This window comes from Astatotilapia calliptera, chromosome 23 (assembly GCF_900246225.1).
Source record: "Astatotilapia calliptera chromosome 23, fAstCal1.2, whole genome shotgun sequence".
Classification (NCBI taxonomy): domain Eukaryota; kingdom Metazoa; phylum Chordata; class Actinopteri; order Cichliformes; family Cichlidae; genus Astatotilapia; species Astatotilapia calliptera.
In genome coordinates this window covers 30,851,227-30,863,787 of record NC_039323.1, presented here as the reverse complement: position 1 = coordinate 30,863,787, position 12,561 = coordinate 30,851,227, and the positions used below count along the sequence as shown (strand labels likewise).

The window sequence follows — 12,561 nt, the reverse complement described above, 5'->3', positions numbered from 1 at the left end:
CCTGAAGTTCCTCTGTCTCTTTCCACCTTCAGCCATTTTGACAATGTTAGGAGCTGTGGGACGCTGCTGCACCGGGGCTTTGCAGGCTCTGAAGCCTGGAGTCCAGCCCTTGAAGGCTCTTGTTGGATCCCCAGCTGTCCTTTCACGTGAGTCCTGCATGCTCGTTGTTTCTGGAAAGAAGATTGTTTAAAGAACAGACGCATTTACGTGGCTGTCAGAAGAGGGCAGGGACCATGCTAAACTTAGCTGGTGCTAGCAACACGCTGGCTTGCCTGCCGGTGGCTTAGCAGGCCTTAATATTAAAATGTACATTTTAAATCAGCCGGAGTGTTTCCAAAACATTAAATGGATACACATGTGTGCAAACAGATCTTTTCATGGTTACTTCGCATTGTGAAATGAGCAGACTGTATTATTCTTGTGTTATTAGAAATGACCTCTGTAATGACATGAGGCGGTCGAAGACTGCTGTTAGCATTCGTAGTTGCAGATTAGCAGGGTTATACAGTCGGTAACACGGTTCACTTTTGTGATACGTGTGGAGGTAATACAGTGCCAAAATAACAAAACTATAAAGGGAAAAACAAAGTTGTGTCACTGAGTTTGTGGCCAAGTATGCAGCATTAGCAATTCTAGCTCGGAATCGCTATCCATTCATCTGTCACTGTTGGCTCTGACGCTATTTAGTGGGAGAACTCGCTTATTTGCACTTAATAAAATAAACTGAAATTTTACTGAATTCTGCTTAGTACTGCTGTTTCACTTTCCAGTTTAAAAACTTATTCGCAGATTAGCATAAGCCACTTGACATTGAGATGTACCGGCCGGACACACACAAGTATAGAAGCCCTTTTAGGTGCTTCTTCCGGCCATAATGCATAACAAGGTCACAGCTGCAGCACATCTGTATGACACTCAGTGGTTCATGTTCCAGGTAGAGACTATGTCGCACCTGCCGCCGCTGCCAGCACCGCCAACGGACGCATTGTGGCTGTCATTGGTGCCGTTGTCGATGTCCAGTTCGATGAGGGTCTCCCTCCCATTCTCAATGCTCTGGAGGTGGCAGGCCGTGAATCCAGGCTAGTCCTGGAGGTGGCACAGCATCTTGGTGAGCCAGCTGGATTATACTCTTCACCTACCTAGCTACAATACCACTAGCAACTCTTTCTTAGGTTAAACAGACACATCAAAAGCACTTTCTGTTTTTAGGGGAGAACACAGTGCGTACCATTGCTATGGATGGTACTGAGGGTCTTGTCCGTGGACAGAAGGTTCTGGACACTGGTGCCCCCATCAGAATTCCAGTGGGTCCCGAGACCCTGGGCAGGATTATGAATGTCATCGGGGAGCCTATTGATGAGAGGGGTCCCATCTCCACCAAACAGTAAGTACACTTTGAAAATATCCTGCAGTTTTTTGTATGAGGTTTAAACATGCACAGTCTGAAGCAATAATAAAACCTGTTATGATAGGACATATATAGATGCTGTGCTTTTAAATGTTAACTGGTGTGTTCAGTGATTACATTAATCTACTTTTTTTCCCCTTCTTCCCAGGACTGCACCTATCCATGCAGAGGCTCCTGAATTCACTGACATGAGTGTGGAACAGGAGATTCTGGTTACTGGCATTAAGGTTGTGGACCTGCTGGCTCCCTATGCCAAGGGAGGAAAGATCGGTATGAGCCCAAACATGCACGTTTTCTCAGCCTTGACTTTGATGCGTGATAAACTAACTTGGTTTTCTCGACTTGACAGGTCTGTTCGGTGGTGCCGGTGTAGGCAAGACTGTATTGATCATGGAGCTGATCAACAACGTGGCCAAGGCCCATGGTGGTTACTCTGTGTTTGCTGGTGTGGGAGAGCGTACCCGTGAGGGGAATGACTTGTACCATGAAATGATTGAGTCTGGTGTGATCAACCTGAAGGATACCACCTCCAAGGTGAGGACTGTGGAAAGGAACTTTAAAAAGATGCATTTTTATTACAGCACATTCCAAAATGTCTGCTTTAACCAAACTCTTGTCCATGCTAGGTGGCGCTGGTGTACGGACAGATGAACGAGCCCCCCGGTGCCCGTGCCAGAGTTGCTCTGACTGGATTGACTGTGGCTGAATATTTCCGTGACCAGGAGGGTCAGGATGTGCTGCTCTTCATTGACAACATCTTCCGCTTCACACAGGCTGGCTCTGAGGTCTGTGCAACTTGATTTAAACCAAAGCTTTCCTTAAAAATAAAGATTTACAACTGCTCTAGCTACACCACACATCCAATGTAAAGATTCTCATTTCAAAAGTTATTTTGTTTCCCCCTCTTCCTCCTTCAAATACACTGATTCTGTCAAACTGCAATCTTGATGACTTCACCTTCTCTCTCAGGTGTCTGCTCTGCTGGGTCGTATTCCCTCTGCTGTGGGTTACCAGCCCACTCTGGCCACTGACATGGGTACCATGCAGGAGAGAATCACCACCACCAAGAAGGGTTCAATCACATCTGTGCAGGTGAGGTTTGAGGAGTGCTGAGTCTGCATTTTAGAAATCAAAAATCTATTTATTTTGACATAAGCTGGAAACTATCTTACTGACAGTAAGGAATAAATCCTAGTTTTATATGTTGCTTGGCAACCTAAAGGGTAACCTAGGACTTCCAAAAATGCTAACAAGTCCTGTGTTTCCAGGCCATTTACGTGCCTGCTGATGATTTGACTGACCCTGCCCCCGCCACCACCTTCGCTCACTTGGATGCCACCACCGTGTTGTCCCGTGCCATCGCTGAGCTGGGCATCTACCCTGCTGTCGACCCCCTGGACTCAACTTCCCGTATCATGGACCCCAACATTGTCGGAGCCGAGCACTACGATGTTGCTCGTGGCGTGCAGAAAATCCTTCAGGTTTGCAGCTTTATTGGTACCATTAGAATTAACATGACAACTGTAAGTGCTTCAAACAAACTAGGCTACTTTCTTCTTCTGTAGGACTACAAATCACTACAGGATATCATTGCCATCCTGGGTATGGATGAGTTGTCTGAGGAGGATAAACTCACTGTGGCTCGTGCCCGTAAGATCCAGCGTTTCCTGTCTCAGCCATTCCAAGTGGCCAAGGTCTTCACTGGCCACTTGGGCAAGCTGGTGCCCCTCAAGGAAACCATCAAGGGCTTCAAGAGCATCCTTGGTGGTAAGTTTGAATTGTCCATTTTTTTTTTTTTTTTTAATTTTTTTTTTTTTTTAAAATTTATTTATGTTTTAATTTTTTTATGGCTTGTGATCCTCAACTTCCTCAGCTCTGTTTATAATTTAATTGCCTTTTTTGTTCTCATTTCATTTCAGGTGAGTATGATGCTCTGCCCGAGCAAGCCTTCTACATGGTCGGTCCAATTGAGGAGGTGGTTCAGAAAGCTGAGAAACTGGCTGAGGAGCACTCATAAACATCCAGACAACCTAACTGAAGGGAAGAGAGAAGAGTAGAAGCAGAGAGGCCCTGTGGTTAGGAGCACTTGGTTTGTAAAACATGTCAAAATACAAATGTACCTGTCTTGTCATCCTGAAAAAGTTCTATTTAATGTTTCCAGTGAAAGACGGAATAAAACAGTCTTTACATAAAACTCATCGTTAACTGCATATTTTCTCAATGGTTATACTTGTAGTGGAAAATCTTGTTGCTGGTAAAGGAGTTAAAGAAATGGCTGTCCTTGTCTACTTTGACCAGAAGATGGCATTCTGGAGCTGCTATGTTAAGCTATCAACTGTGCTGCAGCTTGTCACATGCTGAAATAAAACAGTTGAACAATTCTGTCATTCTGCAGTTGTTTACTTGGTCAAAGTAGTCAAGACGATCTGAAATTGTACATTTATATGTACAAATTAAGTCAACATGCGCCAATTTACATGCTTTCCAAAAACATGTACAGCAGAGTTTTATTGAACCTAAAAAAAAAAGGGGTTATTGTGGCTAAAACCTATTTAATGCTTGAATCGGGGGTAAAAAAATAAAGTTGGTATGAAATCAAATCCTTTCTAAAGACAGTTGACTGTCATGCAGACATAACAGTGTTGACAGATGCAGCCAGTTTGACAGACTAAAACTAAATATTTAAAACGTGATGTTTCAGAAATAATTTTATTTCAGTGTTTCAAGCTTTTCACAGAAGCGTTATACAAATGAGCACTCTAGATCTCAAACTGCTGTCAGACGCCAGCAGGGACTATATGAATATAAGAATAAACAAAAGCGTGAAGGTACTACCTAAATACAGAGTTTTGGCTCTAAATCTGGTTTTATTAGAAAGCACTAATGGCATTACTGTTTACAGGAACAATGACAGAATATAAAGGCTTAATATATATAAAGGTTTCATATAGGAAAGATTGTTAGTGCCACTGGAGACAAAAAAATACTATGTATTTAAACAGTTTGACTCCTCGTCTAGATAGGAGTCATGAAGTAAAATGAACAGAATGAACCTTACAACCTCGTGTCCACCAGGTCAGTGACTCCCTCCAAGGTAAGATTAGCACTGCATCCTAAAAAACAAGATTTTATCTTTTCTATATCTTTTGGACATACAGTTCTATTTTTATTTGCGCAGCTAACTCTACCAATAACTAAACATTTTGCTTTGTAACTTAAGAAGTTAAAATCCTGCAGGTGACATTGCAGTCTTGTTTTGATACTGCAAAACAAGGCATTTCTACTATTTGAAGTATAGCAACAACACGATCCTGCTCGCTGTGTACTTTGAAACCAAGTGTGAACTGGACTCTTTTTTTTTATTTTTTTTTTATTGGTCTTTCTTAACCTTTCCCACATGCCTATCAATAATCTCATGGACACAGGTCTTTTCATCTGTTCAGACTAGCTGTAGATAAGATGGCCTTGAAAATGCCTTTGTGAAAAAGGTGCAAAGGTTCCTTTCTGAGAAAGTAATGTGATAAGTAATGAGAACAGATTGAAAGACAAAGCCTTTCTGAAATCAGTTAAATTTACTGATGCATGAGATGTACATACAGAGAGAATGCCTTTATTACATGCAAAGTTATTCTATCTGCTTGGCGATGGGAATAGCTTCCAGCTTCAGGATGTAATCACTGATGCAGGTTGGCATGTAGGATAGCGGCAGCCAGAAGAACTTGGCGTCCCAGCCTGGGGAGTAGCGAGTGCGAGGATGGACAGCAGCCACGGCATGTTCCATGCAGCTGACCACTTTCATCAAGTCTGCATCACTCATTTTGGCAACTTTGTCAGTTAAGGTTGTTAATGCTAAAAGGGGCAAATAAATGAAATAAGAACAAATAATCAGTTGGGAACCAAAATAAATGGAAGAAGTGGTAATCCACATATACCTTTCTGTAGGTATGCCGTTCCATAATCATCTCGGACTTCCTGTGGAAGTTTATCCCAGATCATTTTAATGTTTTTGCTCAGGATAGCACTGTTGGTCACATTTGTCTTGAAGAAGCCTGGCTCAATGCAGAGGACCTTCACACCAAAAGGTGCCATATTTAACCTAAGAAGGACACTTCATCAACCCGGGAAATCTTTGTATTATCATACCAATATTTTATGAGTTCTCCTTACCTGAGGCTGTCATTGAATGCTTCAACACCGTACTTTGAGACAGTATATGGGCCCCCAACAGGACTGATCCTTCCAAACACACTGGCAACGTTCACCACCCTTCCCCTTGCCTTTTTTATGAGCGGTAGGACGCTTAGGGTCACACCAATCACCCCATTCAGGTTCACATCCAGCATGGGTTTGTAGTCATTGAGGGTCAGCCAGTCACATGGGGCACTGGGAATGGAGATGCCGGCATTGTTCACTACAGCCCACAGGCCTAAAATAATGAAAAAGAGCACATACAGTCTACTGAAATTCATCTGTTCTTGACCAGTAATGTTTTATGTGCACTAGCAACAGTAGTTGATCGACATTCAAATGGGAAAAATAACTCAAAGCGAAATTATTCTGCTCAAGTCCAGGTCCATATTTTTATCCCTAAACTCTACTACAGTCAGGCTGCATGACAGAGTTTAGAATAAACCCTGCTTATCTCATACTGGTTCTTATCTGTATGTTTGTAAAAGCAAACTCAGTCTCCTCCTACTATAAGACCCTCCTATCATTAGCTTTCTTCTGACTGGCTGCCTGGGATGACCATATTATGCTTCCAAGGAGCCAGACATTCTTTTTAATAGTTGAGCAATAGTTCTGCAGGCTTTCTGGAGGTCTTTAAATTTTTTTCTTTGGACATTTGGACCCTAAAGGGACCCCAGAGAGTACTGCGCAGTATCTTAGGACTGTGCTCTTCTGGACAGAGATCTGGGATTTTATTCCTGGGACTTGCTGCAGCCACTCACCTAGCTGGAGTTCATAGTAGCATTCCCACAGCACCCTGTTACCATCACTTCCCCATTTCTCATTGTAGATACATATTGAAGACATCTAATATATGAAGCAAGATATATGGAATTATGTAGCAAAGAGAAAATTAATAAATAACTCTAAATACGTCTTATATTGTAGATTCCTGAAAGTAGCCACCCTTTACTACTTTCAGGGTTGACATCACAGTAAACCGTTGGCCTTTTGTCAATGAGCTTCATGATGTATTCACCTCAAATGGTTTTCACTTCACAGGTGTGCCTTGTCAGGGTTCATTTGTGAAATTTCTTGCTTTCTTAATGGGGTTGGGACCATCAGTTGTGTTGGTCAGGTTGGTACACTGCTGACAGCCCTATTTGACAACCGTTAGAATTCATTTTATGGCAAGAACTAATCAGCTAATTAAAAAGAAACGAAAGTACATCATTACTTTAAGGACTGAAGGTCAGTCAGTACAGAATATTGCAAAAACTTTGAATGTGTCCCCAAGTGCAGTCGCAAAAACCATCATGGCTACGATGAAACTGGCTCACACGAGGACCGCCCCAGGAAAGGAAGACCAAGTGTCACCTCTGCTGCTGAGGAAAAATTCATCCGAGTCACCAGCCTCAGAAGTCACAAGTTAACAGCACCTCAGATTAGAGCCCAAATAAATGCCACACAGAGTTCCAGTAGCAGACACATGCATAGTTCTCACTGTAAAGCATGGAGTAGGAGGTGTGATGCTTTACTGTTGACACTTGGGGATTTATTCAAAATTGAAAGCACACTGAATCAGCATGGCTACCACAGCATCCTGTGGGATGAGATGGACTGCAGAGTGAAGACAAAAGGGCCAATGAGTGCTCAGCATCTCTGGGAAATCCTTCAAGCTTGTTGGAAAACCATTTCAGGTGACGACCTCATGAAGCTCATTGAGAGAATGCCAAGAGTGTGCAAAGGAGTAATCAAAGCAAAGGGTGGATATTTTGGAGAATCAAACAACTAAAACATGTTTTGAGTTATTTCACACTTTTGTCTTTACTACATAATTCCACGTGTTCATTCAGAGTTTTGATGCCTTCAGTGAGAATCTACAATGTAAACAGTCATGAAACTGGAGAAAAAACCTTAAATGAAATCTTGTATCTGAGCAGCAGGATTTTAAATTTGTTCTGAATTTAACAGGGAGCCAATGAAGAGACGTGAATATAGGAGGAATATGCTCTCTATTTCTAGTCCCTGTGAGTCCTCTTGCTGCAGCATTTTGGATTAACTGGAGGCTTTTCAGGGAGTTTTTAGGACATCTTGATAATAATGAATTACAGTAGTCCATCCTAGAAGTAATAAATGCATGAACTAGTTTTTCAGCATCACTCCGAGACAGGAGATTTCTAACTTTAGAGATTTTGCACAAATGGATGTGCACAATATTGTCACATAATAAAATTAGGAATTAAATAAAAATTTTCTAACTGGGATGTTGGATCTTGGAACAAGCTTTTTAACTAGTTGTTTAGTCCTATGTACCCACATAATCCACCATTTGCGCTTCCTGTCATATGGAGTGTTACTAGCAGAGTTTCAGTGATGCTCAGTGGAGTCCTTTATTTACATTTGGGTCGCACATAGCTGCTGGCATCTCCTCCTTCATACCCTGGTTGTACTTGGTATAATCTGTTTCTGCCTTGAGTGCTGAAACATATTTGTTGCTTCCACCTTCAAGCAAGAACAGTTTTTTGCATATTTTGCAAAGTACTTTATTGGAGGTTGTTGAAGCAGCTCTCTTTTAGGTATTCAAATTGTTGCTGACACATGTGCCTGGGCTTCCGTCATACGTGCACATACTAAGGAAAGTTAACATGTGGCATTGCTATTAGAGTGATATCAGGCTATTACATTTTTATATCAGTTAAAAATGTATACATGTCTTCTGCAATAATACCTGTATACATTTTTATATCACTTAAAAATGTATACAGGTATTATTGCAGAAGACATGATATGGCACAGTCCTACCAGGAAATGTACAGTTGGTGAGACCTCTGTGATTTTCAACCATTTATTTATTTTTTACCAGTTGGCATAAAGAAAAAGAAGATCCTATAGACTTACTTGGTCTTAATGGTGCTATTGAAAGTCAGAGGTCACAAACATAAACAGCACTCAAACTCTGTGGGGAAACAGCTATTTAAATGAAGTGCAGGTATTTCCACCAAATAAAACTTACCACGTGCCCCAACCATATCCTTGATCATTGCCGCAACTTTGTCAATGCTTTCCTGAGAACTAACATCCAGATGAGTTGTGATCAGGTTGCTGGAGCAGGACTTCTTTAGATCCTCTTCTCCTTTCTCAGTGAAACAAGAGGCAATCACTCGAAAGCCCTGCTTGTCAAGATGCCGGGCCAGAAGATTCCCAAAGCCACTGTCGCAGCCTGTGATGTACACATACTTGCTGTTTTTGTCAGAGACCCTGGGGAGCTCTCTGATCCAACGGTACAGGTAGTAGAGAACCACCAGGCCCAGAAGGTACAGGTACATGACTGGAAGGACAAAGGAACGTATGTTTACTCGTTACTGGCTGTTTTAACAAAGTGAACAGAGTAAGCCACGTGACAACACTGTTGTGTAAGGCCAACTTTAAGGTACCTCTGCATGTTTGATTTGGCTTTTTTTCTTAATAACAGAAGCCAGTGTTCTTTTCGTCGACAGTCCCAAGCCCAAGTCTCATGGCCAAAGTTAACAGTGAAGGCATCCATGTGCTGAGCAACAGGATTCATGGTTAAGCAGTGGCCTGCTGGAGGTCATTTTGTATCTGAGCAAACGATCAGGAACAGACTTGATGAGGGTGGCCTGAGGGTCCGACGTCCTCTGACAGACTAACAAACTCAAGTTAGTGTTTAATTTGAACTGGGTGTTCTTCCAGTGTATGTGTTGGTGTTCTTAAGGTCAGTCATCGCAAACAAGGCCTGTGCAGGTGTACACCCTGTATGAACCTCATACAGTTCAAATTGGGAGAAAAGCTAAAATAAATGTGCTAATTATAACTGACATCTAAATGAACTTTTGCTATTAACAGAGGGCAAAAAAAGACGACTGTAAAGTTAGGCTTGGTTGTACTTAATAACATGATATTAATAATCATGATTAAACGTATTCAACTTATTAAAGATTACTTTGAGCTGAACCAAAGTAGGTGACATGGATTCAAAATGGTTTATGCTACAAGTCTGTGTCCCCCCATTAAATTAAGCTAAACTAAACTTATTTAAAGAATTCCCAGTGTTCCAGGCTTCACTGTCTTGTTCCAGATGTTGCATCTGCAGATTCATCATTTTAATTATTAATCATTTGTTTGTAAATGCTGGTAAGTAAATGCTGTTTATTTCAGCATACAACTATTCAATTCAGTTCAATTCAATTTTTTAGTATAGCTCCAACAAGAGCTGCCCCAAGGTGCTTTACATTGTACTGTAAAGGCAAATACTTGTTGGCAGTGGGAAGAAAAAAAAAAAACTCTCTTTTAACAGGAAGAAACCTCCAACAAAACCAGACTCTGGTAGGGGCGGCCATCTGCAGCCACAGTTACCAGTTTACAGAAGTGCATGTCTGTGACAATACATCATAAAACATTACGTGGTTAAAAAATAAATGCATTTCATTGATTAAACTCGTAATTGTACGGTGTAGCGTATAATTGTAGTGGCTTACAATATAAAGCGACTAGAGGCAACTGTTGTGTTCCCAGGGAGCCTCCCTCTCTTAATGCACTATGGAGCATATCAAATCAGTGCCTTCCTCTCCTCTATACATGAAGCGTAAGGCTCAGACATTCCTATGATTATGCCTTTTCCTGTTAGTTTGCATTTTTGGGAGCTGATTTCTTTAACCGCTCTTTACAGAGACTTTTTTTTTGCCCTCTACCTGCTCAGTTTGAAGGAAGAGTCCACGGCCAACATTGTTCATTATTTTAAATAAAAAACAAACAAACTCAGTGACGATGTTAGGTCGTCTAAAGTTAATTAAACTTGCAGCTAAACGCACTTCATTTAAAGTCCGCCTCTAAATGTTCACAGATGTGACCAATTTACGACTACAAACTTTTGGAGTTTATTTGTTGACTGGTTGAAATAGTTGACGTGGAATCCAGCTGACCTGGAAGATGGGACTTGGACGCTTCTTTGCTCAATCCGACAGCAGAACAAAGCTGGGGTCATATGGAACAGAGTTCAAAGTACATTAACTCGAAGTTTCTTAACCCTTTTTTTAACAAATATTAAAGCGTCCACCAAACGCACTGAAAATGTAACACTATTCATCTACTCAGCTACTGACTTATGCCAGTAATGTGCTGTCAGTACATGGGATTTCTTACCTGATCCGAAGAAGATTTCACAGACAGTTTGTGACAATGTACGTATCCCCAACAGAGTTTGTTACCCTGCATCGGGAGCGCGCACTGGACAGGGAGAGCCGATCCAGTTGACCCCGCCTACTAGTTTAGTCTTTTCTGTTCTTTCTTTCTTCTTTCTTTCAGTTGTATTGGCGGTTGGCAAACAATTGAAAGGTGCATTACCGCCACCAACTGGTATGTAGTATGGTCTGGAACGACGCTCAAAAAAAAAAAAAAATCCTTCCAAACAGGTTCCCCTCTCTTAAAAACTGAAATAAGGCCTGATAACTTTTACTTCCTGATTCCTTTCGCAACAAATCAACCAAATCCAGTGTGATTTTTAGGTTACTAAGATTTTGAATCAAATGTCTCCTCTCAACCTGATACCTCTGACACTGCAACATGACATGTTCTACAGTTTCCTCTACCCCACAGTAATCACATTTTCCGGTACTATGTTTCCGTATCATGAATAACGTATTATTCAAGCCAGTATGTCCAAATCTCAGTCTGGATATGATCACCTCCTCCCTCCTAGTCCGTCCTGCATTTCTCATTCCTCCCACCCTCCTTTGAATCTTACAGGGAGTGCAGAATTATTAGGCAAGTTGTATTTTTGAGGAATAATTTTATTATTGAACAACAACCATGTTCTCAATGAACCCAAAAAACTCATTAATATCAAAGCTGAATGTTTTTGGAAGTAGTTTTTAGTTTGTTTTTAGTTTTAGCTATTTTAGGGTGATATCTGTGTGTGCAGGTGACTATTACTGTGCATAATTATTAGGCAACTTAACAAAAAACAAATATATACCCATTTCAATTATTTATTTTTACCAGTGACACCAATATAACATCTCCACATACACAAATATACATTTCTGACATTCAAAAACAAAACAAAAACAAATCAGCGACCAATATAGCCACCTTTCTTTGCAAGGACACTCAAAAGCCTGCCATCCATGGATTCTGTCAGTGTTTTGATCTGTTCACCATCAACATTGCGTGCAGCAGCAACCACAGCCTCCCAGACACTGTTCAGAGAGGTGTACTGTTGTCCCTCCTTGTAAATCTCACATTTGATGATGGACCACAGGTTCTCAATGGGGTTCAGATCAGGTGAACAAGGAGGCCATGTCATTAGTTTTTCTTCTTTTATACCCTTTCTTGCCAGCCACGCTGTGGAGTACTTGGACGCGTGTGATGGAGCATTGTCCTGCATGAAAATCATGTTTTTCTTGAAGGATGCAGACTTCTTCCTGTACCACTGCTTGAAGAAGGTGTCTTCCAGAAACTGGCAGTAGGACTGGGAGTTGAGCTTGACTCCATCCTCAACCCGAAAAGGCCCCACAAGCTCATCTTTGATGATACCAGCCCAAACCAGTACTCCACCTCCACCTTGCTGGTGTCTGAGTCGGACTGGAGCTCTCTGCCCTTTACCAATCCAGCCACGGGCCCATCCATCTGGCCCATCAAGACTCACTCTCATTTCATCAGTCCATAAAACCTTAGAAAAACCAGTCTTGAGATATTTCTTGGCCCAGTCTTGACGTTTCAGCTTGTGTGTCTTGTTCAGTGGTGGTCGTCTTTCAGCCTTTCTTACCTTGGCCATGTCTCTGAGTATTGCACACCTTGTGCTTTTGGGCACTACAGTGATGTTGCAGCTCTGAAATATGGCCAAACTGGTGGCAAGTGGCATCTTGGCAGCTGCACGCTTGACTTTTCTCAGTTCATGGGCAGTTATTTTGCGCCTTGGTTTTTCCGCACGCTTCTTGCGACCCTGTTGACTATTTTGAATGAAA

At 41.6% G+C, this 12,561-nt stretch overlaps 2 protein-coding genes across 3 annotated transcripts; one reads left to right on the top strand and one right to left on the bottom strand.

Annotated features, from left to right (window-relative positions):
• On the top strand, positions 1–3,602 carry LOC113016114 (ATP synthase subunit beta, mitochondrial). The gene is made up of 10 exons (XM_026158670.1): positions 1–146; positions 935–1,108; positions 1,210–1,384; positions 1,557–1,678; positions 1,758–1,942; positions 2,035–2,193; positions 2,378–2,500; positions 2,677–2,889; positions 2,974–3,175; positions 3,328–3,602. Exons 1-10 carry the CDS (start codon positions 44–46, stop codon positions 3,423–3,425), a joined length of 1,554 nt encoding a protein of 517 aa, XP_026014455.1. The 5' UTR covers positions 1–43; the 3' UTR covers positions 3,426–3,602.
• Positions 3,603–4,961: 1,359 nt separating this feature from the next.
• LOC113016115 (retinol dehydrogenase 7-like) lies at positions 4,962–10,854 on the bottom strand. 2 transcript variants are annotated; one of them, XM_026158673.1, is made up of 6 exons: positions 10,739–10,854; positions 9,013–9,178; positions 8,592–8,906; positions 5,576–5,834; positions 5,341–5,504; positions 4,962–5,257 (listed from the first exon to the last, which is right to left on the bottom strand). In XM_026158673.1, the coding sequence occupies exons 3-6, from the start codon at positions 8,902–8,904 to the stop codon at positions 5,034–5,036; spliced, it is 960 nt and encodes a 319-aa protein (XP_026014458.1). In that variant the 5' UTR covers positions 8,905–8,906; positions 9,013–9,178; positions 10,739–10,854; the 3' UTR covers positions 4,962–5,033. The 2 variants fall into 2 exon arrangements, with proteins under 2 accessions (XP_026014458.1, XP_026014457.1); XM_026158672.1 differs by lacking the exon at positions 9,013–9,178.
• Positions 10,855–12,561: the final 1,707 nt, after the last annotated feature.